Source organism: Arachis ipaensis, chromosome B7 (genome assembly GCF_059453495.1).
Source record: "Arachis ipaensis isolate K30076 ecotype BB chromosome B7, ASM5945349v1, whole genome shotgun sequence".
Taxonomy (NCBI): Eukaryota; Viridiplantae; Streptophyta; class Magnoliopsida; order Fabales; family Fabaceae; genus Arachis; species Arachis ipaensis.
The window spans coordinates 1,217,269-1,241,692 of NC_142442.1; the positions used below are offsets into that span (position 1 = coordinate 1,217,269).

General features: G+C 35.2%; 5 protein-coding genes across 8 annotated transcripts; 3 read left to right on the plus strand and 2 right to left on the minus strand.

The window, feature by feature from the left end:
- The first annotated feature begins 3,876 nt into the window (after window positions 1-3,876).
- LOC107606428 (uncharacterized) lies at window positions 3,877-6,499 on the plus strand. The gene is made up of 3 exons (XM_016308493.3): window positions 3,877-4,739; window positions 4,810-5,937; window positions 6,035-6,499. The coding sequence occupies exons 1-3, from the start codon at window positions 4,044-4,046 to the stop codon at window positions 6,371-6,373; spliced, it is 2,163 nt and encodes a 720-aa protein (XP_016163979.1). The 5' UTR covers window positions 3,877-4,043; the 3' UTR covers window positions 6,374-6,499.
- A 315-nt stretch (window positions 6,500-6,814) lies between these two features.
- ACD2 (accelerated cell death 2 (ACD2)) lies at window positions 6,815-9,514 on the plus strand. 2 transcript variants are annotated; one of them, XM_016310386.3, is made up of 3 exons: window positions 6,815-7,041; window positions 7,806-8,046; window positions 8,767-9,514. In XM_016310386.3, the coding sequence occupies exons 1-3, from the start codon at window positions 6,881-6,883 to the stop codon at window positions 9,379-9,381; spliced, it is 1,017 nt and encodes a 338-aa protein (XP_016165872.2). In that variant the 5' UTR covers window positions 6,815-6,880; the 3' UTR covers window positions 9,382-9,514. The 2 variants fall into 2 exon arrangements, with proteins under 2 accessions (XP_016165872.2, XP_020962523.1); XM_021106864.2 differs by lacking the exon at window positions 6,815-7,041 and adding an exon at window positions 7,483-7,623.
- Window positions 9,515-11,567: 2,053 nt separating this feature from the next.
- Window positions 11,568-14,904, plus strand: LOC107609904 (phosphatidylinositol/phosphatidylcholine transfer protein SFH9). Its single transcript, XM_016311962.3, has 11 exons — window positions 11,568-11,951; window positions 12,073-12,101; window positions 12,483-12,566; window positions 12,654-12,707; window positions 12,809-12,883; window positions 12,992-13,045; window positions 13,136-13,195; window positions 13,282-13,377; window positions 13,795-13,896; window positions 14,019-14,099; window positions 14,384-14,904. The coding sequence occupies exons 1-11, from the start codon at window positions 11,897-11,899 to the stop codon at window positions 14,699-14,701; spliced, it is 1,008 nt and encodes a 335-aa protein (XP_016167448.1). The 5' UTR covers window positions 11,568-11,896; the 3' UTR covers window positions 14,702-14,904.
- Window positions 14,898-17,767, minus strand: LOC107609387 (Sucrase/ferredoxin-like family protein). The gene is made up of 5 exons (XM_016311343.3): window positions 17,189-17,767; window positions 16,583-16,668; window positions 16,160-16,468; window positions 15,929-16,012; window positions 14,898-15,715 (listed from the first exon to the last, which is right to left on the minus strand). The coding sequence occupies exons 1-5, from the start codon at window positions 17,582-17,584 to the stop codon at window positions 15,280-15,282; spliced, it is 1,311 nt and encodes a 436-aa protein (XP_016166829.1). The 5' UTR covers window positions 17,585-17,767; the 3' UTR covers window positions 14,898-15,279.
- A 530-nt stretch (window positions 17,768-18,297) lies between these two features.
- On the minus strand, window positions 18,298-22,206 carry LOC107609415 (WEB family protein At5g55860-like). 3 transcript variants are annotated; one of them, XM_016311383.3, is made up of 4 exons: window positions 22,025-22,206; window positions 21,844-21,906; window positions 21,260-21,484; window positions 18,298-20,288 (listed from the first exon to the last, which is right to left on the minus strand). In XM_016311383.3, the coding sequence occupies exons 3-4, from the start codon at window positions 21,437-21,439 to the stop codon at window positions 18,504-18,506; spliced, it is 1,965 nt and encodes a 654-aa protein (XP_016166869.1). In that variant the 5' UTR covers window positions 21,440-21,484; window positions 21,844-21,906; window positions 22,025-22,206; the 3' UTR covers window positions 18,298-18,503. The 3 variants fall into 3 exon arrangements, with proteins under 3 accessions (XP_016166869.1, XP_088348992.1, XP_016166871.1); XM_088492866.1 differs by having other exon boundaries at window positions 21,260-21,479; window positions 22,025-22,163; XM_016311385.3 differs by having other exon boundaries at window positions 22,029-22,074.
- Window positions 22,207-24,424: the final 2,218 nt, after the last annotated feature.

The window sequence follows — 24,424 nt, forward strand, 5'->3', positions numbered from 1 at the left end:
TCTATTTTCTCATGATCTTGTTCCTTGTCTTCATTCACCCCTGTTTTATCAATGTTCGCTGAAATTGAACTAATCAATTTACAGTCCACACCAACATGCCCATAACAACCACACGTATTGCAGACCAACTCAAGGCTTTCATATTCAACATCCAAAACCCTCCCATCCACCTCAACACTACGAGTAATGGGAACGCCTAAATCAATCTCCACACAAGCCCTCGCATACTTCCCTCTTACTGCCATCTTAGTTGCTACATCGACTTTCACTGGCTTTCCCACCGCAGCGGCGATCCTCAACATAGCCTTCTCATGGTAGTAACGAATCCCTAAGCCGTAAAAGCGTACCCATACCATGGTGTGTAAGGCCCACATCGGTTGGAGAGGGGAACGAAGCATGCCTTATAAGGGTGTGGATACCTCTCCCTAGCATGACGCGTTTTGACGAGTGAGTGTGGGGGGTTTCAGCTATCATCCCTATCGTCAAAGGCAAAACCGTGAGGCCTTGTGTGCCAAAGCGGACAATATCGTGCTAGCGGGTGGTCTGGGCTGTTACAGATGGTATCAGAGCCAGAGCTCGGATCGATGTGCCAGCGAGGGCGCTGGACTCCCTTAGGGGGTGGATTGTAAGGCCCACATCGATTGGAGAGGGGAACGAAGCATGCCTTATAAGGGTGTGGATACCTCTGTCCAGTCACCATGTCGCGGAAGGAAACCTTTTGAAAGCGATGTTCTTCCTTAGAAACCTCACCCTCTTCGTGAACCCACCCCCGCTCACTCCGTCACTCATACCTAAACCCTAGTAGAAAGAGTACAAAAAGAGTACCTAACTTATTGGGTACTTTAAATCATAGTAAAGTATTTAAGTCAATTGAACTATATTTGTTTAAACTTTAAAATGACAGAAAAATCAGTCTAGCAAATAAAAATTTATAAAATAATAAAAAATATTAAAAATTAAAATTTTTAATTTAAAATAATTTTTTAAATAAGTCATCCCTGATCCCGCGCAGAAGAAGTGGGACATGGTTAGTTTAAATAGTTCTCCATATAAGTTAGTTACATTCTGGCATTTTGCACATTCTCTCAAGAATGGTTTCCCCGCTAGAATTACTTGCTGACGATCCGATTTTAACCGAATTTCTTTCTCCCAACTTCTTAATGTCCTCCTTTGTCGCCAGAGTATGGTTAAGAACTCTTTCATGTGATTCTGAGTTGTTGGAGATGTGTTTTCATGTGAAGAATAACTAAGGAATTGTACATGTTTATTTTGATTAATATATATAGATTTGTTTTAGTTGTTGAGCCGATTTATATAGATTTGTTTAGGATGGTAATAATTTATATTAGGAGTACATAAAAAGTACATTAGGAGTACATTTTTTTCATATGAGATTTTTTTCCTTGACTTTAAATACTTTAAAAATTTGATTAATATATGAGTTTATTTATGTTTTTGAGCTTATTGTGTAATAAGGAGTGGTATGAATTGTAGGTATGCCATGTGTTTACGCATGTGCTGTATTGTCAAGAGTAAACAAAGATCCTGAAGATTTTTGTCACAAATGGTTGACTATGGATTCTTATAAGGCTACATACTTGCACTCATTGAATCCAATTCTAGGAGAAGCATTATGGGAAAAATCTCAATACCTTAAGCCTCTAGCTACTAAAGTAAAGAGAAAGCCAGGAACTTTGACAAAGAAGAGAAGAAAAGATGTTGATGAGGAACCTTCAGGAAGTAAAAAATAAAAAAATGCAACTAAGTTGAACAGAAAATACAAGCAGTTTACTTGTACCTATTGTGGGACAAAAGACCATACTAAAAGAAGTTGCAGTCATAAAAAGGCTGACGATGAAGCAATTGCTGAAGCTACTGCTGCTGTTGCAAATACTGGTGATGCTGCCGATGTTGGTGTTGATGGGCATAATGGAAATACTGCTAGCAATGATGGACATGTTGTTGCTAATGATATTGGAAAGCCGATAACAATGCTAATAATGATACTGCAGCCTCAGAGGTTGAAATCACACAACCCAGATATTCACAACCATTGATTAATGAAATGGTATGATTTTTCAACTCACTTTAAAGCAATAAACAATAATTATTCCTTACACATTTCTTCAGTAGAACTGACTCATTATCTTGCAGGTTGCTCCACTTGCTCCAATTCAACCTACAAGGCCAAACAAGTTGCCCCCAAAGAGAAGATCTCAACACTCAACTGCTGCAAATATAGATCTAATGCAGGGAGCAAGTTCTAGGACAGCAACAAGATTGGCAGGGGTCATGAGGTTTGTCCCTACGCCAGGCTTCATACCTCCAAGGAAGAAGTGATGAGAAGCTTTCTGTTTTTGTTGTATTTAATTATGTTAAACTTGGGTTCATCTTGATGATTGTATTTTGGGATTAGTTTATGTACAAGTCAAAAACAGTAAAACTGATATAGAATGTTTAAGTTTGAATTTCAATAGGTGATTCTATTTTGAATGGTTTTAATATTTTGTATAATGATGATACTACATACAAATCAATGCTGATGATTGTTATGACTATGTATCACCATGTTACTATAACCATTTATCTTAAATTAGGTGTTTTAATTGCAACTTGATATGTGCATGTTAAAGACTGTGATAATATTTAATATCACCATGTTAGCCAAGTTGAAATTGAAAATTAGATGCTGTTTTTTACGCAACTTCATACCACTACATTGCAAAAATTGATAATATTCAACATTATCATATTAGCCAACTTGAAAATAACACTGGCAAAAAGTGATGTTTAACATATCTATTGCATTCAAGTCAATTTCAATTGTACAATGACGAACAATTTCACATAGTTTATTTTCCTACAACTAAGTCATAATCAATACACAAAACCACAATAAAAAACGCAAGCAAACTTAAAATACAGTTCCATATTTTTAAAACTCTAACATCAGCTTCCAAATCCCTAATTGTCCATCTTAAATTCATTTTCCAATGGTCAATATCTCTTACAGAATCAACTCTCCTAACAATAGTTTCATCTTCTTCATTTGCCCATACGAAAAGCTCGCACTATCTCTTTTCTGCGGTTTGCAACGATACCAGGAAAAAAAATTAACATAAAATACAATTAATAAGGAGGTTTCAATAAGCTTCGAGGATTTTGGATTCTCTTGATTTTATTTTACCATGACTTTATCATTTTCACATTAAAATCTTGAATAATCGATGATGGAGAGACAAACATGAGAAGATCATGTCAAAAATGAATATGAACCAATCCAACCCAATTGGGAGAGAATATATATGTTAACTTTTAAACATGTTAGGTGTACACTAAAATTAATTATTAAAATTAGTGGTTAAAGTAGAATATATATTAAAATATTAAATATATATTAAAAATAAATTAAATTATATATGTATTTAATAAAAAATATATAGTAGTTGATTTTTATATGCAAATAGCCTTTTTTTTATTGAAAATAAAGAGACTCAAATCCGCGATCTCTTAGGTGAATATGGAGAGACTATGTCATTTAAGTTATAACTCATTGTCATTGGTAAGTAGCATTTTGTTTGACCTTTTAGAATTTAAATGAAAAATATTAAATAACAATTTAATCAAATATATCAAATAACAACTTCATATAAACACAATTGCATATGAATTTTCACTTATATTAAATTGAATTACTTAAAATAACAGAAAAAGCTAATAAAAGCAGGGGATATATATGTTATAACATTTATATTGAGAATAAATGGTCATTTTTGATCGTGTAAAATTTGATCGTTCTCAAAATTAACTAAAAAAAAAAATTAAATTAGTGTTGTACGGAACCCATAAAAATAAGTGTACCCATACAAAATGAGTATTGTTTGACAATAATTATAATTAAAGTTGACTCTGTTAATTTTTTTTAATTTCTACTCTTTAATCTCTTTCTTCTTTAGCCTTCACCAGAATCAATTCCTTCCAGTTCCGATTTCCGTCGATCTTCATCCAATGTTAACCGTATCCTATCCTGATTCGCCGTCGCCATGAGCAACGTTAATCCGAACCCGGAAAGGGTGCTGGCAATCCCTGTGAAGAAGAGTGATCCGGTGGGTCTGTACCGGCCGTTACGCAAGTTCGTAGCCACAAAATATTCAGAGAGCGATGCACAGAAAGTGGAAAGCATTCTCGAAACCCTAAACAACTGCCGCAGGGACATGGTGGAGCGAGGGGACCTCTCCCTTCCCATGCAACGTGACTGCCTCGTCCACTACTTCAAATGTCTCTGCATGGTTGAGCCACTCTTCACCGCTATCTCCTCCGATGCCGACGCCGACCCCATCATCTTTGTCTGGTACGACGCCTTCTCCTCTGAGCGTGAGAATGGGGTCTCCTCGCAGCGCAACAGCATCCAATTGGAGAAGGCTGCTGTTATCTTCAACCTTGGCGCCATCTGCAGCCAGATTGGGGCCTCTTGCGACCGCACCACCGCCCTTGGCCGTCACCTTGCAATGGACGCATTCAATGCCGCCGCCAACTTCTTCTACAAACTCTGGAAGGTTTTTGCCAAGGACGTCTCCGCCACTCTCGACTTGACTCTACTCTTCGCCGAGAGTCTGCACCGCCTCTTCTCCGCTCAGGCCTCGGAGCTCAACTTACAGCAACGACTTCACCACAACAACACAAATGAAGACGCCAGTTCCGCTCAACAACAACATCAATGTGCCGTTGGGTTTGAATCGGTCAGTTTTAACTCTTGATTGATTTTAGATTTTCAATAGGATGATGTTGATGATGATTATGATGATGTAGGTTTCTAAGCTTTATCGAATGGCATTTGATCTGATACTAAGTGATTCGGCTGCAACCAAACTTGTTGGCTCATTTGACGAATCCTGGATAACACATCTTTCTCGGAAGGTGAAATTCTTTGAGGGGGAGGCTCGTCAGAGGCAATCATCCATCCTACCCAATTCCAAGCGACCTAAAACATTGTCATTGGTTCAATCTTGTCGTCTTGATCATGATGCAGAATCTGTCACTGAAAAATTAGTTAGAGGGATTTGTTGCATGATTTCATTGTTACAATCTTGTCTTGATCATGATGTAAATCCTGTCCTTGAAAAGAACACTAGAAAGTTTTGCAAGTCCAGGGACATGTCTATACCCAAGCACCATAGAATCCCATACCTTGACCTCCTCCTCTCTGAGTACAGCTCTTTCAAGATTATTGACAATGGAAAGCTAGTGTCCAGCCCGTGGAACATGCCTCCTCCTTATCCAATAAATTTGGCCATCCTCTCAGCTTCGTCTTTCTCAGATATGCTGGCAATCCCTTTGAAGAAGAGTGAGCCCTTGGACCTCTATCATCCCCTTCACAGTTATGTTGCCCTTGAATACTCGGAGAGTGAGGCAAAGAGAGTAGAAGGCCTTTTCCAAATGCTACATAAATTGCGCAGTGAAATGCAGCGTGATGACCTCTCTCTACCCATTCGCCGTGACTGCCTTATCCGCTATTTCAAATGCCTTTGCATGGTTGAGCCTTTGTTCCCCATGACTAACTCACCCAGTCCACCTATCTTTGTTTGGTACAATGCCTTCAACCCACAAGAGAATTCTTCCCAGCACAACATCCATTTGGAAAAGGCCTCTGTTCTCTTCAACTTGGGAGCCCTCTGCACCCACATTACTCTCTCCTGCGATCTTACCACCGACCAAGGCCTTCACCTTGCCGTGGACACCTTAAACGATGCTTCGTATTGGTTCTTCATACTGTGGAAGCATGAGGCAGAGAAGGCATCTGCCACCATTGACTTGTCAGTAAACTGCGTCGAGCTGCTTCGCGAGATAATAACCGCTCAGATTGACGAATTGAAATGGAATTATCCTCCTTCCCATTGTAATTCCCATTCTTATCGATCATCATTACCTGCATATCCAGTATGTATCATCATCTAGCTTTTCAGTTGATTTTTTCTTAGTGCAATTGATTGATGTCAATCTTCATTTGTTAAATTGTTTGATTGGGATGATGTAGGTTGCTCAGCATTATCGGAAAGCTTATGATATGTCGACATTTGGGCCTTTGGCTGAGAATCTTGTTCAATCCTCAATACCTCAATTTCTTGAGTCGAAGAAGAAAACCTGCCTTGTTAAAACTGGTTCCAGTGTCACTGAACAATTTCTTTTGGGGTATTGTGAGGCTCAATCCCTGCTTCAAGAGGGATGTCAAACATCATGCTTGGACCTTTTCTCCGTGGTTGGCTCTTTCAAGATTAAGGATGGAAATCTTGTGGCTAACCTTAGAGGCAGTAATGTTGCCATTGTAGGAGATGAGGTCCCAGGAGACCATACCACCACAGTAACATCACCATAGAGAAAAACAAAACGAGCTTTAGGATTTTTCTTTTCCTTTTTTAAGTTGGATGTTGGAATTTTGTTGGTTGATGCTAGAACTCTGTTTGTGAATATATTATCCTCATAATTTTGTTTGTTGATGTGTGAATATATTGGTTCTTATTCCTCACCAATTTGTATGCCTCTGATCTGGTAGCAATTGTTAGTTTTTGTTGCATATTGGTAGAGAGAACGTATCAAATTTTGTGACATATGGTGCTAAGGAGAGCGGTTTACTCTTTTCTTTTATCTTAGAGATACACAGATAGAGCAACTAATATGCATATGTTTTGCTAAATGTGAATGAAGTTGTTTTCTAAACAAAACTTGCTGTCAAACAGTGACAAGGTATAGTCTCTCACTGTTCCTCTAATTTATTTTCTATTTTTCCATTTGGAAAATAGAAGATTAGGTATTTCCTTTACTGGAATGTAGAGGAAAGTATATCTTTTTGTGGTTATGTTCTTTCATTCTAACAAATGTCCTTATGTTCTTGTTTGATTGTTTGAGATCAATTAATTATTCTTGTTTAAAACTATTGCTTCTGTTGTTAATCAAATCCTTTAAAATTTATTGTTTGTATTTAAACAATTTTTTCTATTGTGCTGCCGAGATGAGTTTCGCCTTCTCCATTGCAGTAAACCCTAGGTATGCCTTCTTCTCTTCTACCTCTTTACTGTTGCTCAAATATTTTGACAAATATAAACTGAATTTGTGTAATTTGATAAATTCTCAACGTGATTGCTCCTGGCATGGAAGGATCCGTATATAGTTCTTTAAAATTAGATAATTTAATATCACTTTTAATCCGGTTTGCCTCTTTGGTTCTTTTTCTGCCAATTTTCCAATTCTGATTTTGTTGACCCAATTTTGCAAAGCATCTTTCCATGTTTCAATTCTTTTGTTTATACTTTTTTATTTTATTTCAGCTTTATAGTCTCATTTTCCAATTCTGATTTTGTTGACCCAATTTCAGCTTTATTTCAGCATCTACTCCTAAGTTGATATGCATCAAAAGAGAAGGTTGTTTGTAAGCAAGTACTTTTTTCTTTTTTGTCAATGAATGGGCCGGACAAACCCGACCCGAACTGAAACAGACCTGACTCTTACCCATCTAATAACATAAAGAACCTAACCACTCTCCCTCCTTCATTGACGGAAGGTTTGGTAAACAGAGAAGGTTGAGCTTCCATTAGAAGTGCTAGCAGCGGGTTCGGGTTACCGGTTCGGGTATTGTTTTCTGAAATTCGCCCAAGACAAAAAATAATAATTAAAAATTATTAAACAATTTAACATATTTAAGTAACGGTTTAACACTACATATTAGATTCGATGGAGTAGGTAGTGTGAGTGGAAACTGGAAAGTGATGCAAGGGAGTGATGTTCATCTTATCTTCTTCTTTTTGTTATAGGCCTTTATCTGTCTCTTGCTCTCTAATGGATTCCAACAACAACAACAACAAATTCATGGAGTTCCCTTTCGTTTCTTCTCCACACAAGAGTCTCATGGTTGATCTTGTTTCCACACTGGAGAATCGATTTCACTCGCATCTTCTTCCTTCCACACTCCCCAACCATGTTCGCCATTACCAAAGCCAGACTGGTTCTGCACAAGCCTCTCTCCATATTAGAGCTGCTCATCCTCACTCCCCTGTAATAATTCCCACCCTTCCTTCCTTCTTTCCAGCATTCTCAATTTCAATTAAGCTAATGCATGTCTTTAGTGTTGTAGATTCGGTTCTGTTTAAGACCGTTAATATATAAACTTATCATGAGAGAATTCAGTTATCTGAATATTGTAATTGTGTTGTGTTGATTGCATATGAAACTAATGCTTATAGAGTAGTAACTACCACACCAGAATACTATGCATTGATTTAGGTTATATGACTCCCAATGTGTTGGGATATTCTATGTGAAGTGTATATAATATGGAAATGTCCATAGATTATTGTCTTAATGTAAAAATCAGTCATCAATTGTATTTGTGTATATGTACATGCATTATTTTACACATTTTCATATGAATTTCGTATTGCAGTACGTATTCTACATGAGTGGTTGATTTAGTTTTTGAAATACAAATAGTCTAGTTCATATATAATATGTAAGGATCCTTTGTTTCTTTCTTGCCATTGTTTCCTTATGTATACAAAATCATTTTGTCTTATGCTTTTTTGGTTTCCTGCTGTGTGCTGTTGACCTTGTTTTGTTAATAAGATTATTCACTTGGTCTATCTAGAACATGGACTGAGATCCCTTGAGATTATGTAGAGACACTCATGATTTGGGGTACTTGTAAAGTGCTAGTGTCTATTTTTTGCACACAAACAATTGATGATGATCAAATTGGATTTTGAATGTGTGATTCAGATAGATTTTGTGCTGGGAAGTTGGGTGCATTCAGAGCTACCAACAGGAGGATCCTTTGATATCACAAGTCTTTCAGCTTATCTCAACACTTCAACTGATGCACCAAACTTTGTCTTTGAAATCATCCGCAGCAGCCCTACAACTCTAATCCTCATCCTCGATTTGCCTCCCCGAAAAGACCCCGTACTTTGGCCAAATTACCTACAAACATTCTATGATGACACTCAGCTTGATGCACATAGGCAGGCCCTACATACACTCCCTGAGGTTCAACCTTATTTCTCCTCGTCACTTTTCATCCGCGCCGTTTCCTCCCCTACCGGTATCCTAGTCCGAATTCAAACAGAGAATGGTGGGCAGGAGCGGATGGAGGAGATAATTGCCAAGCACCTGGACCCCGTTTCGAAGCAGGTGCTTGAAATATGGCTGGACAAGTGTGCCTCTGCAAACAGAGAAGTAGGAGATGAAGAAAGAGAGTATCTGAAGAAAAGGGATGGTGTGATTAGAAACAAGACCATAGAGGTTGATCTTGGTTCAAGCTTTCCAAGGTTGTTTGGTCCAGAAGTAGCAAACCGGGTACTTGATGTGATCAAGGACTATTTTACAGTCTCATGACTCATTCATATCTTTATATAGTTGTGAATTGTGATGGATAATTCTGTAGCAGCAGCAATACTTTACCTATGACAATGTTTACAAAATGAGTTGCCAGATTATGGAGATAAATCATCCTTAATTAACCTATTAATTTGATGTGTCTAACTATAGAGAAATTCTAAATATCAGAAAAATAACATTCTGTGATTGTAGTGTACCCAAATCATCAGAACATTTTTCTCTTGATGCATATTTCACATCAAAAAGAAAAGTTAGAAGCATGCAGAAAGTTGAGTAAATTGAATTTTTATGAATTCACCAGGCGTACTATAAAAAAGTATTTCTGTCAACTCAAATAGTATAAAATAATTATTAACAGGATCAGCGCATATTGAACATTATTATTGGCAAAGAATCATCTTTAAGGAACATGTAATTTTGAGAAACTGATTAAACGATTCCCCAATTTTAATTTGTTTGTTTGCATCAGATGCTGTTAAGCACATATATGAGCTATGAGGTGGCTATTATACTATATTACCAATATGAGAATAATATTTAACGATCTACAAAGTCAAAAATGTTATAGAAATTAATTAGAATCTTTCATAGAGAACAAGTGCATGGTTGTTAAATGATCTAAGTGATAATTAATCAGTTTAGTCGTCTAAAGATCATATATTATTACATATTATACGTTGTATTATTTTAACAAATTAGCCTATATTATATATACTAAAAAAATTATCTCCATTAAAATTTTTATAATAAAGTTCTGAGTATATTTCAACCGAGTGATTCTTTAATGTAGAATTTTTACATCAACAACTAATCTTCTATTATCACATTAGTAAAAATAATAAAATTTTAAATTTATTATTTAAAAAATCATCTAAATACATAAATCTTATTTAATAATTATATATAATTTTTATATTATTAATATATCAAAATTAAGATTAATATATCAAAATTAAGGTCTTATAATAAATCCAATTTATTATAGATGCGTGGTATGTTTTATGGTGTATAGTTACAATATATGGACAAAAGAATCAATACATTCTCTAGTTATAAAACGTGTGTATGTTCCTAGTTTTTTTAACATGAATGCTTTTTTGTTCTTATTTTTCGTTGGACATAGATATTATGCTGGACAAGGAATATTTGTTTATAGATGGATTATGGACACAAGCATATGTGCACATAATAATGGAGAAATGGTATATTCTCGTGCTATTCCATCTTCTAGTAGCTACATAGTGTGTTAAATACTTAAATTAAGTGAGTCGATTCCTTCATTTTAATTACAAGTTAATTAATAATTACATGATTGTTCTTTATTAGAGCATCTTCCAAATGGAAAATCTTGTCGTTTTGGCACATTATTATTATTATTATTATCCACGTTATATATATATATATATATAAACAAGCATCTTCATTGTTGGCCGTGGAAAACTTTAAGCAAAAAGAAAGGTTAGGCAGCATATCTAATGAAATTTAAGAATTAGATAAGTTTTGAAATACAATTAGAGAATAATAGAAAAAAAATAGTAGGGGTATAATTGAATCTTAGAAATTATTTTAATGCATTCTTTTTCGACCTTTTTCTAAGATTTGGAAAACAACTGCCAAAGGGAAATGAAAATGACAAATTATTAGGAGATAAGGTTCCTTCATGATTTAGATATAAATTCTTGTCAACTTTATTATATTTTAAAATTTTCCTTTACAACTTTATAAGGTATGGCTCACTTACTTAAGATTATGTACTTTGATTATTATTATTATTATTTTTTATACTATATAGCATTAAACCACAAAAAAAGCAATGTGCTTCTTCTTTTACCAAATTAACAATAACTTAACTTTTTCAATGATTTATAAATATTAAACAACCTATGAGTGCTCTTTTGCTAGACATTATGGACTTAAAATTCATGAGTGCCTCACACTAGCAAGAAAAAAAAAAAAACTATGTACAGTAATTTTCTTTCACAAAAAATATATTTTATGAATAAATATATTATGAGTTTAATTTTCATATACTAAAGTGTAAAATATTTTATACAACTATATATTATTTTACATAGTCATATATCAAAATTGAATTTATGTATTATTTTATTATATGGATTTTAACTATAATTAAATAGGGATTAGTCCTCTGTAATTAAATCTATTTTATCAGTTCAATGACCGATTTAGTTTTTGTGTTTATATTATTTCTTTGTAGTGATGCCCACTGAATTGAGTTCATACTTTAAAAAGGAAGCTGCAACAAAAGTCCAAGATACTTGGATACTTTATTGTCATAGGAAGTGTTGTGGACACAACAAACAAAGCATCAACATTTTTTAACTAAGGACACCCCAATTGGTTAATTAGTTTAAGGTTTAATTATGTGGACACAGTAGCTTCTTGATTATATAAACATCAGAAGCCTCAAATTCTTAGTTGCAGATTTTCCCCTGAGAATTTCTCAGCAACTTTTTAACCTGGGGAACTTTTTTAATCTTTACCATAAGACATGGATGCATGGAATGATGAAGCTATGAAGCAGTTTCAGTCCCTTCTGGAAACCTGTATGCATATTCAGTTCCAAACTTTGCTTGCATAATATTGTTCTGTTTCATCTTCTATGATCTTACTGCTGATTTGTTTAAATGTTACTGACACAATACATACAACACCTTCTTGGTGCAGTGGATGAACAACACAAGAACACATTCCAGGTTTTGTTCTTCAGTCTCTTAGTTTTGTTTGATTTGATTTGATCTAATATTCTGATGTGTTGAGAAATGAGAATGGCAATGGAAAAAGAAATCTGTACAAGCTATAACTATGATGATCAGAAACATGTTTAGATAACAAGTTTATATATTGTTTTTTTTTCCCTTACTTTAGTCCTAATAAATTAGATTATTATAAATGATCTATTTTTACCAGAAAGTTTGTTCCTTTAGCACAAAATTTTACTTGGGTAAGAAGCTTTGGTTCACCTTGTTTTAGGTATGTCAGAAGTCAGAACCATCATAAACAAGTGATTATAGTTTTGTGGTTCATAAAATTTGTTAGGTTTGTACTTAAGCTCTGAAAGCTTGTTTATAATGCAGAATATGCACCAGGGTTATCCCAGAGAAACATTAGTACGTTTTCTCAAAGCAAGGGATGGGAATGTTCCCAAAGCACATAAAATGGTTAGATATGTTTAGTAGTTTCTCTCTTAAATCTTCAACTTTTGGTGTATTCATTCACTATGCTGATGGTTTAAACTAATATTACAGTTAATTGATTGCTTGCAATGGAGAGTGGAAAATGAGATTGACAATGTTTTAGCTGTGAGTTTGATTCACTTTCCAATTTCTCTTCTGAATTCTATTGTCTTTCTAGTTTTATGGCATCTTTATATCTTGATCATCATGGGTTTGTTGATCAGCAGAGGCCAATCCCGGCCGATTCGTACAGAAACGTGAGAGATTCGCAACTCATTGGAATGTCTGGTTACACAAAAGAGGTAAGATCTGTGCTGCTCTATACAGAATGATACATTTCATTAGAGCTTTTATTCTTCTTTATGTATGATTGCTAATATGTTCCATTTTGTGATGAATGATGATGGCAGGGTCTACCAGTCATTGCTGTTGGTGTTGGTCTTAGCACATATGGCAAAGTTTCTGTAAGTTCAATACTAATGTTGATTAGTGAGGTATCTGAACTTCATTTTGATTTTTTATTGATGTTAATTTGTGTATTGTTTTTTGATCAGGACAAATACTATGTACAATCTCACATCCAAATGAATGAATATAGGGATAGGGTGATCTTGGTTAGTACCTAACACTGTTTTTGACAATTCTTTTTATTGAAAAATCTTTGATTTGCTGCTTGATTATTTGGAAGTTTTGTTTTTAGCCAACAGCTACCAAGAATCATGGAAGATACATTGGTACCTGTGTGAAAGTCTTGGATATGACAGGCCTAAGACTATCAGCACTGAACCAAATGAAGGTATGTCAATAACTTAAATGGCCAATTTCTCTGGTGTCTTCTAAAATCATGTCAAAATTGTCAAATTTGGTCTTGATATATGATTTTGGAAAAAGCTGTCAATGTAGGATCCACCAGTATATGTGTGTGGTTAGGCAATTGATTTTCACATTTTTCAGCATCATAGAAAATATGTAACTTAAAAGCATTTTCTTAGTAAACTGCTATTTTAACTCTCTGAAAAAGTATTCACTGATAAAATGGTTCCTCAAATATTGTTAATTGTCTTGTTGTAAAGCATAGTTTCTGTTTGCCAATTCACCCAAAACGTGGACCGATTTGTATTATTCGTGGGACAAAATAGTAGTTTACCATCTTTTGTTCTTTTTCTTCATCTTTTGTTCTCATGAGAGTTCCTTGATCATCCACCTTGTGTAGCTTTTGACATCTATATCTACCATAGATGACTTGAATTATCCAGAAAAGACAGACACATACTATATTGTCAATGCTCCATATGTATTCTCTGCATGTTGGAAGGTTTGCACCTACCCTTTTGTTTGAAGAATTTAAGCTTAGTTTCATAAATGTCATAACAAAATCCATAGATTAATAACTAACTTAAGGGTTGTTTTGTTTTTCACATGAATAACAATTGGCAGGTTGTAAAGCCTCTTTTGCAAGAAAGAACAAGGAAGAAAGTTCAAGTGCTGCAAGGTTGTGGCAGGGAGGAATTACTTAAGGTAAAAACAGTATTACCTCTTATATTTGGTGTTATCTCAGAATATTATAGAGCTTCATGTTGTCATATGAATTTAATTTTGATGTACTGTCGGTGTAAAGCAGTTTTACACATACATCTAATTACATAATGTCACGTTAGCAAAAAATAACTACCTTTTGCATTGACTACGTGAATGGTTATCTAAAAGAACAGATAAAATTAGGCGACTATGTAAAATGTTTTACACTTCAGTGCATCAAAATTAAACTGTTTGATATTGTTCTTTTAAAAATTGTGAAACAGGTAATGGACTATGCATCCCTTCCACATTTTTGCAAGGACTCATCAAAGTTAACCAAACACAATGCAACAATGAATGCTGAAAACTGCTACTCCCTTGATCATGTCTTCCATAAACAACTTTATAATTATATGAAGCAGCAAGCTATGATAATGGAGTCCATATCACAAATCAAACAGGATTCTTTCTATGTAGAATTGCCAGAGACAGACCCAGATGATGCCAGAATTGTCAAGACTATAGAAATTGAGTTCAGGAAAGTGGAAAGCAAGAATGGCCTAAATAATTCACTAAATGGTGTTACTGTTAAAGGTGTTTGAAACTGTGGAGACTCATTATTACACTATTTTGGCCTCTTATAGAGTTCAGTGCCACTAAAATTGTTGAATTGACATATAACCCTTTCAGATAAGGAATAGTTCTTTATAATGACAAAGAACTCATACCTATTAGCTGTAATTTCTTGCATCAACTCGATTTAAATCTCTAATAACAGAACTTTGTTTGATCTCATTGTTTTAAAGCATGAAACCTTTATGATTCTTGTCGACTATGCAGAACAGAACTTTAGAATTAAGATTAACAAACAAAAGTTCTAGCAACACCAAAGCTGTATGCTTTACATAAACTTTAAAAAAGGGTCACATCAAATTCTACCCTAAGCAAACTACCAATAGATTATTTGAATATTGGGGCTAAGGTTTCTTATATGTACAGATGAAGAGAACTACTAACCCAACACAAGTGCCTCAGCCAATACTCCAATAGTAAAGGACACACATCAAGGATTTTGATACAAAGAGGAACTGCAATAGCATCACATAACTTGAAGCTAGATACAGCAAAATAAAACTATGTGATCAGAACAACCGAAAAGTACTGCCAGTGTTGATTCCTCTTATGTCAACTGTTTGTAGCAGTTATAGGCAATACCAACTGATACGGCGGCACAAACAACGGCAAGGGCGGCATAAGTATCTTCTCGCTCCCAACTCTCAAGCCATGTTGTCATGGAATGAAACTTGCGTGACGCTCCTTTGCCGCTTTTGATGCGAGAAATCACGGTCTCACCACTCTTGTTATCGGCCGAGAGTTTTGCCTCTGTCTCAATGACATCGGCGTTTTTTCTCTTCTCAACTAACACATGATTCTGAGAAGAGGAAGAGACTCCGTTTTCTTGGCAGCAGCTCACTCCATTTGTTTGGCAGCATCCCACAGAGTTGTCATGAGATCTGTACATTGCATTGCCTTCTTCGAAACTTCCCAAACCATTAAGCAGAAACCTTTGTTCTTGGCTCTTGATTTGTTCATCTTCTGATAAACCCATCTGACCCCTAATGAACAGATCAAGATGTCAATTAATGTGAAAACAGAAGTAGACTGGCTAAGCTTACATTCTACATTTCAGAATAAAAGTAATGCCAGTATATAAAATTGTTGTTGAAAGCAAAAGGGGCATGTTGTCACTTCAAGGATAAAACTCAAACAGAAACATAACTTTTAAACCAAAACACTAACCAAGATCAAGCATTACAGGAAACAATTACCTCCATAAGGAGTCTATAATCTCTCCTTTCACAATATGCTGTTGAAGTAATGAAGGAACATCATCTGGAGTAACATATCCATACCTACATATTTTACATGAAGAAATATTGATTTACACAATAATCAACATAATAAACAATCTTATAGTGGAATTTCAAAATTTTAAATAATGATTCAAAAAGTTCTGACCAAAAAAGAAATTTTATCGACCAAGCAGATCTTCTCCTTACCAGTGCCCGGTGACTTCTCCATACGCACACGACCTATTAAATATAATAACATTTCCGGCATACTTATCCCCCCCAATATGTGAGCATGGGCTTACAAACACTTTACCCTGAAGACCATGTAACTTTATCTCTTCCCTGAATCTACTGACCAAGACAGGTCCGCAAACCCCACATCTACGATCACGGGATCCGTGTGAACACACAAAAACATATGAACCTTTCAATGCTTCCGGGGTTCCAGGAAGCCATTCTCCATCTTTCACAAGAACTTCTTCGACAAACGTTTCAACATCAAAATGTGTTAGTCTCCTGCAATCAAGCAATTTCACTAATGTTCATCGTCGGAGACCAGCTGGAGTGAACAAAAACAGATCAAAGCCTTCACTAGGGAATCATATGCTGCAAAAACAAAATCATACCAACCTATATCTGATCATGTCAGGAAAGATCAATACATCACCATTTGATGTTTCAGTCCCATCATGACCCTCACATATCGTTAAGCGAGTCTAGCAAACATACAAAGTCCAAGACAATCAGCTACATCCAATGTTAAACCAAAAAAGAATGCCAAAAGAGCAACCATTTTAATATTACATTCAATTAGCACTTCCAACAGCATCAACAAAATCACTAATTTCCTCAGCACAACAAAATCAAGGAACAAAACTCAATCACACATCACTAAATACCATAGTTACTAACAAAAATGACACTCCACCGGAAGCAATCTAGATTGAGCACTCACTAAACACTTCATCTAGCAAGCATTTGAAATTGAATGATAACTTGGCACTAGAGTAGCTCCTTCTACCAGATTCACCACCCACTGCTTCAAGGAAAATCAATTACTTAATTTCCCCAAACAACAACAAAATCAAGGAACAAAGTTTAACCAACCATTAAAGAACCAATTACCTCAAGCATACAAACCAACCCTGAAATTTCTTTTTTTTATATCTCTTAAAAAAATTGAGATTTGAAATAAGAAAAAAGGATTAAAAAAAAAAAGCGAAATGTTACAGTCACCTCCTTCTTCATGTGGTTCTTCCTAGCCATGACAGCTGCATAGAGCAACCTCGGCAACCGATCAAACTCTGCCGCCTCGATTCTCGGTGGCCAAACCCGAGGATTCTTGTAGCAAAGGAACACGTGGCGCTCATAAAGCTCGACAGTGCCGGCGAGAGGGCTCTGCCTAAAATCCGGGCGAGTGAAGCCGAATTCGGCTTCGGCAGCAGGGTCTCCTCCTCCACCGCCGCCACCGAGGAGTCCCTCGTTCTGGAAGCTTCCAGAAGCACTCCTAGGGTCTGCAAGGTAGCTGTCGAGTTGGTCGGAGACGGTGATTGGTGAGGAATTGGAAGAAGATGAAGGGATCGTGAATGTAAGTGGCGCTTCTTCTCTGTCCCTATTGCTGCTGGACATCATCCTTGTTCTAAATCGTTATCAAAGTTTGAATCTTTGGGACCAGTTAAGTGATGGGTCACTCTTCTTCTTCTTCTTTGTTCTGTGTATGGGGTTGGTGAGTGTGAGACTGTGAATGAATGAGTGAGTGAGTGAGTGAATGAGTGAGTGCTGTTTCCTCTGCGGAGGGGTTTGATGATGATGTTTAATTTGTACCTTGGAGGAGGCCATGATTCTGTGCTATTGAGACTAGGCTCTATCTGTGGAACCGAGGACACGTGTCATTTAGGGGTAGTATGTGCTTCTTTTCTTTTCATTTAGGTCAACTTATTTCAAGCAATACTTCATATTTTGACCTAGGAAAAATGTTTGACATACTTGCTTTTGAGGTTTGACCAATTTATTCATTTTGTGTATATTATACCAAATTAATTATTATTATTAGAGTTTAGTTTTCATACATGAACAATATAAAGAATTTCACATGATTACACCAAATTTTGACACACTACATACAAATTCAATCATTGCAAAAATGTAAATTGACCTGGTAAATGATAGTCCAAAGTAGTTAGAGTTATCATTACTCACAAAAATTTCTCATGGAAACATTTGAGAAATTTTGTAGCTTTGTTGTAGTAGAATTCTCATGTTTCTCCATCTAAGAAAATAAGGCATAAAGAAACGAGCAAAAAATGTGTGGATAAAAATGAAGTAGATGGAATAAGGTATACTACTAAGAATCTTTGAATAGTTTATTATGAAGAAAAATAGTTTATATGTTACCGGCCATGAAACCTCAATAATATGATGATCCACTACTTGATTTCCATTCACACTTTACATCCCTGAACTTGTGATTGTTACCAAACTATTCACAGCTCAAAAGGTTATGAATGCAAAATCTAAATTGGTCTCAACTTTATACAAATCCATTCACATTTCAAAGAGGTTCCTCTCCTGGAAGGTAAGAGGGAGATCCTCCATCAACCTGGTTCTTTTTCCGATGGAAAATGCCACTAATGTTGGGCAACAGAACTTTCTTTGAAACTGAAACCTTTCCCTTTTCAAGCTTTTGCACTTCAACCTTTTTTGGAGTTGGATTGTGCTGTTGAATCCTGTAGTGCTGAGGAGACACTCTTGGTGACATCTGTGTTTCGGCCAATATTCGAGCTGCAGCCTCTTCTGCTTTCTTCTGCTCCCGCTCACGCCACCTTTTTAGCTCAGTTTCCACTGCCTTCTTTGCTGCTTCGGCCATCTCAGCGCTTTTCAAGGTCTCTAGTGTTGCAGTCTTTATATCATCAATCTCCTTCTGTGTTGCCTCTAATCTTTTGAGAGCCTCATTTTCACTCACCCTGATAGCTTCAACCTGTGCCTTGGCAGCAGCCACTTTCATGTCAGCTAATCTATCTGATTCCTCAACCTTTCGAGATAAGGACTCATATTCCTCCTTTGAGATTGTAATTTTAGCACCATGCTCGGAGGTTGATGCACGAGCAGCATTAGTCCTCTCAGATAAGACCCTAATCTGATCAATACTGCTTGCCTCTGATGCTCTCGCTGCTTCGGCTTCTTCTAATGCTACTTTAAGCTTTATTTCTGCATCTTCTAAGGCAAGCTTAGTTACTTCAGCTTCCATCTTCAGTTCAGCTTCCATGTTCTTCATATCTTCAGCTTCCTGCTTTGCATTCTCAGTTTCGGATGACAACCGGTTCAATGTCAAGATCATTTCCTCAGATGCACCTCTGACTTTAGATTCTTCTGCCAAGTATGCTTCAAGCTCAGACTTACTTTTCCGAAGCTTGACATGCAGATTTCCAACAATAGATTCAGTTTCAGATTCTTTCTTCTTCAATTCAGCATGTTCTCTTCTCACGTACTCCAGTTCAACCTTAAGAGCCTCAACCAAACTTCTTAGGGAGCTTTCCTCTTCTGCTACTTTCTGCAGGGATTCTTTAGCATTATCAAGCCCCGAAGTGACGCTTTTCAGAGAATCCAAGTCTGATGTCTTTTTATTTTCTATTTCCTTTTGCAGAGCCCCAATTTTATTTGTTGTCTCATTCAGCTGCATTTCAAGATTTTCTGTTTGGTCCGGACTGAATTCCTTCTTTAAAGCAAGCAATTTCCTTCGTGATTCTTCAAAGGCTGCTCTATATGATTGTCGTAGAACTTCTTTATCAGTTAATATGCTTTCTTGTGGTTGATGTGCCAATGGAGCTGTAAGCCTCATTCGTTCAATTGATTCCTGCACGGCTAAAATTTCTTTTGATAGCTCAGATGCTCTTTCAGTGTTTGCCTTCATTGCATCTTCAGCTTCTACTGCTTGCTTGAAAGCCGAAACTCTTGCTTCCAAGGAAGTATTATACTCCTGACGAATATTCCTCAGTTCTTGCTTTGCAACATCGAGTTCTGTAATAACAGATGCATATCTTTTAACTGCGGTTTCCAAGTCTTCTTTCCAAGCACCATTGCTTCCAACAGGATCACCACATTTTTCTTCTTTAAGCTGTTTGGCTTGACAATTTGAAGCTTCTGTTGCTTTAGTTGATAATTCTCTTGACTCGTTGAGAACATTTAGCTTTTGTGAAAGATCCTCAACTGCTTTTTTATGCCTTTGAAGCTCCGCTAGGGCTTGAACCTTAGTAGTTTCTGCATTCTTTAGTTGATCCTTCAATTTGTTCAGCTCTTTCTCAGCTAAGTGAAGTTGTGTTTCTTTTGCCAAAACTCTCTAACAAAATAACAACAATTGTAAGTTACAATAATAAGGAGAGAGTACATCATAGCTAAGCTCGGAACGAAGAAAACGAAAATATTGAGCAGATAGCTTAGCCTAGAAGTTAGAAAAGCTTGTCCAATTAGAACACCTAGAATAGCTTTTCTCCGGTAAAAGGCTATCTAATATGGAGATGAAAATATGACTAGGAAAATTCTCAAGGTCCCTAGAATCCACAAAAACTTGTCCCAGCCTTCACATACACAAGATATTCTCTCTTAAATGAGGACATGCCATCAGCTATCAAGTCAATGCATAAAAATTCAATGCCATTGAACTCTTCGTCAACACTTCAATGCCTAATAATACATATAAGTTTAAAAAGCTTATCAACTAATAATAACACCACATGTTTCCCTGCTCAATTTTTTTTCCTTGAAGGATTTACGGATCAATGATTTTCATGACATTGCACCAGCTAGCATTATATTCATGATATCAGAAAAAAATGCCTTAGATTCATAACTCACACAAGAATGCATTGATTTGTAATGCCACACGAGTTTGCATTCGATTCATGACATCACACCAGATATTCTCTGTTAAATGAGGACATGAAATTGAATATCAAATCAAAGCTTAAAGATTGGGTGCTGTTGAACTCTTCATCAACGTCTAATGCCTAATCATATATTAGTTTGAAGAGCTCAAACCACATGTTTCCTGGCGGGCGCTTTTCTTTTTTTTCTTCAAAGGAAAAACAGATCAATGATTTTATACCACTACACCAGCTAGCATTAGATTCATAACACCAACAAGAATGCATTGGTTTATAATGCCACACGAGTTTGCATTCAATTCGTGACGTCACACCAGAATGCATTAGATTCCTAACATAACAGAGATTCTAAGAAAGAACTTTTCACTAAAGCTACTAATCCATTAATTTGAAAGCACACACAATTATAAGAAAAAGCCAGTGTTACCTCAGCAGAATAAGGTTTAGCCTTCTTAATGGAAGGTTTCTCGCCGGAGAAAGCACCTTCACCAAATAGAGAAACGGCATCTTTAACTGACTGAATAGGTGGACTAGTATCAATCTCTCCAACCTCTGGTTTTGTTGGTTTAGGAGAGCTGATAGCACTTTGCCTTATTTTTGCCACCATTGCAGGGTAGAATTCAGATGTTATTGGTGACTTTTGAAGCCTAACCTGCTTAAAAGCAAAATGTTACAAGTAACAATTGAAATCAAATTCTCATCAAACATGTTTACAAGTAACACATTATAAACATCAATCTCAGATAGTCCCAAATAAATGAAAAGGGGAAAAAAATAGCATCATAAACCGAAAAACACACCAAATTAGAGAGAGAGAGAGAAGAAAACCCCCTTCGTTAGATTCAGAAGTGGTTTCTTAAAAAAAATGCCAATCCTCGTACTCATCGAAACTTCTGATTCTATGGAACCCCAAAATCGCAAACGGAAAGAACAAGTAGGAAAGTTTCTAGCTTTATCTGAATCCGAAAGAAAAATAGCGAAAACTAAAAATCCAGAGGGGAAAAAATTCACCTTTTTCAGGCCTTGTAATTTGTAAAGCTAGCTCCTTTACAATTTCCAAGACACAGATGAAACCTATGGCATTGAATTGCAGAGTAAAAATAAGAATCCAAACAATGCTCCTTGCTTGCAATGAAGGAAAATAAAAGGAAAAGAAAGAGAGAATTAAAAAATGGGGTTCTGTGTTACTTACTTACTGTGTTTGAATTGAAAGATGTTGAAGACAAATTTTGTATCAGCAAGCAAGCAAGGTTCCGAAACAGTGTGATTTAAAAAGGGTAATATTCACGTGCACCCTTTTTCCTATTCAAAATTTTACTCCCCGCTTCTGTTATTCATTCCTTGTACCTTGTGGACTATGTTGTCCTTTTCCCCAATGCTTATGGGGACACACAAAAGTAAGTGGAGCGTAGTGGAAGATTCTGTCAGAAAAAAAGGTTGCAATGGAAAATGGGTCCCCACGTTAGCACCAGCACCGTCCAGAAAATAATGAGACTATATTAAGTTATGATTGACATTGAACATTAAGCTAATAATTGATAATTGATATATTAAAAAAGAATAGTGTAATTTAAGGTATGTAAAGATTTGAGAGATTCATTGATTCAAAGGAGTAATGATAATTATGGGAAAATCATAAAGGGCCAAATCTGAGAGAATATTAGAATAAGATGTCAGTTATACATGTATCAGTTATCAGTTATCACTGTCTAATCTTTTGGATAGTGCCATTTGTGGGGTTTGGATTTCACCTACAAATAGGATAATGTGTTCTTTCAAATCTTAATTGTTGTTGTTATTTCTTAACTTGCACTAGCTATGTCTCATTATCAACTGAGGTAGATGTGGATATATATTATTAATTAATTTATTATGGTACTATATACCATATACACCTTAAAGTTGTGTTATTTTATTCCACTTCCTTTGGAAAATGAAATATTAATGGTATGCTTTGAGTTTGTACTTATTGAGAATGAGAATGTTTTGAAGCAAAGACTATGAATTGGGATCTTTGTTAACAAAGATGACTCATCTCATGCATTTTCTTTTTGGGGGTCATGTAATGATATCTTCTGTACTGATAACGATATATACTGTAAAATTGCAGCAAAAATTTTAGTACTACTATGACATGATAGTGAATTTATTAACCGAATCACCAAGTTATTATGAGTGTTATTTCTTTTTTGGTCTTGAGTTATTGTGAGTTATTTATCAATCACCTTTATTTTCTTCTTCTATACTTTTCATAGAGTTATATTCAGAAGGAAACGGTCCATGAAATGATTTTTGGCAAACACAATATATAAATTACTTTTAAAAATTGTGTTTTTGAGCAATGAAGATGTTCATATAGTTGCACTTAAGCTTCCTAGTTCTTAAGAGGAATGGAAAAGATGCAATATAATATATACTTTTAACCACATAGAATTTCCCTTAAAAGTAAAGTATAAGCTAGGTATAAGTAATTTTTAAAAAGTCAACTATAAACTAGGTATAATGAATAATGTAGTCTACAATTTCTCATTGCAATTGGAATCAAAATTTTTCCTCCAAAATTAAGGAATTCTCTCATCTTCTTTATTAGTTTTACAATCAAAATGTGCCACATAACATTGTTTCATTGTAATTGAAATTAAATATTTTCCTCTAAAATTAAAGAATCATTTCCTTCTCTTTACTAATTTAATAATTTTACAACAAAAATATGCCACATGTCACTCCCTCGTTGCAATTGAAATCAAATCTTTCCCTCCAAAATTAAAAGAGTTCTCCTCTCCTCCCTCTTTCTTTTTCTATTTCTCTCATTCCTTCGACCACTCTATCTATTTTGAATATCATTATCAATATCAATGACTAATTACTAATTTGACAATTAAAATATGCAAAATGACATTCTTTAATTGCATTAAAACTAAAATTGAAATATTAAAATTAAAATTGAAATATACCTATATTATGTATCATATATTACTATCTAATTTAATAATTAAATGTGTCACATGACACTTTCTTATTAAAATTGAGAGAAAATATTTTTTTCAAAATTAATAAACTCCCTTCATAAATTCTCTCATCTACCTCCATTTTTTTATTTATCTCTACTATTTTTACTCTATATATAATTTATATTTTATATTAGTAATTTGACAAATCAAAATATGTCATCGGATATTTTTTTACAATTAAAATAAATTTTTTTCTTCCAAAATTAACAAACTCTCACTCTCGTTCTCATTCTTCATCTTTATCTTTCTCCCTTTTTTCTCTCATTCTCTATTTTTTCTATCTTTCTCTTATACAAAAAATAAAATTGACAAAATAATATAATTTAAATAAAAAATATTATTATTAGAGAAAATCTCTACATACAAGTGTTTTGCGTTTACAAGCTTTACAAGTCTGAAGAGAACGAAACCCACTAAACGCACTGCTTATGTTACGTGCCTCTTTAACAGAATTTTAAATCTATTCAAATCAATTAACGCGCAAATATATAACTTCCATTTTTTAAAAGATTTCGTTTCTTTTTTCGAGTTTCTTGCCAAATTTGTTAGATCTCCTTCGTGCGTTCTCTCTTTGCTTTGTT

Coding starts and splice junctions, on each gene's coding strand:
- LOC107606428 (XM_016308493.3), top strand. CDS start 4,044: ATGAGCAACGTTAATCCGAACCCGGAAAGGGTGCTGGCAATCCCTGTG. Junction 4,740..4,809: donor GTGCCGTTGGGTTTGAATCG/GTCAGTTTTAAC, acceptor ATGATGATGTAG/GTTTCTAAGCTTTATCGAAT. Junction 5,938..6,034: donor CATCATTACCTGCATATCCA/GTATGTATCATC, acceptor GGGATGATGTAG/GTTGCTCAGCATTATCGGAA.
- ACD2 (XM_016310386.3), top strand. CDS start 6,881: ATGTTCTTGTTTGATTGTTTGAGATCAATTAATTATTCTTGTTTAAAA. Junction 7,042..7,805: donor TCCATTGCAGTAAACCCTAG/GTATGCCTTCTT, acceptor TTTTTGTTATAG/GCCTTTATCTGTCTCTTGCT. Junction 8,047..8,766: donor CTGCTCATCCTCACTCCCCT/GTAATAATTCCC, acceptor TGTGTGATTCAG/ATAGATTTTGTGCTGGGAAG.
- LOC107609904 (XM_016311962.3), top strand. CDS start 11,897: ATGGATGCATGGAATGATGAAGCTATGAAGCAGTTTCAGTCCCTTCTG. Junction 12,884..12,991: donor TGTCTGGTTACACAAAAGAG/GTAAGATCTGTG, acceptor TGATGATGGCAG/GGTCTACCAGTCATTGCTGT. Junction 13,378..13,794: donor CAGCACTGAACCAAATGAAG/GTATGTCAATAA, acceptor CACCTTGTGTAG/CTTTTGACATCTATATCTAC.
- LOC107609387 (XM_016311343.3), bottom strand. CDS start 17,584: ATGATGTCCAGCAGCAATAGGGACAGAGAAGAAGCGCCACTTACATTC. Junction 16,013..16,159: donor GGAGAAGTCACCGGGCACTG/GTAAGGAGAAGA, acceptor TAAAATATGTAG/GTATGGATATGTTACTCCAG. Junction 15,716..15,928: donor ATTATAGACTCCTTATGGAG/GTAATTGTTTCC, acceptor TCTGTTCATTAG/GGGTCAGATGGGTTTATCAG.
- LOC107609415 (XM_016311383.3), bottom strand. CDS start 21,439: ATGGTGGCAAAAATAAGGCAAAGTGCTATCAGCTCTCCTAAACCAACA. Junction 20,289..21,259: donor CTAAACCTTATTCTGCTGAG/GTAACACTGGCT, acceptor TTATTTTGTTAG/AGAGTTTTGGCAAAAGAAAC.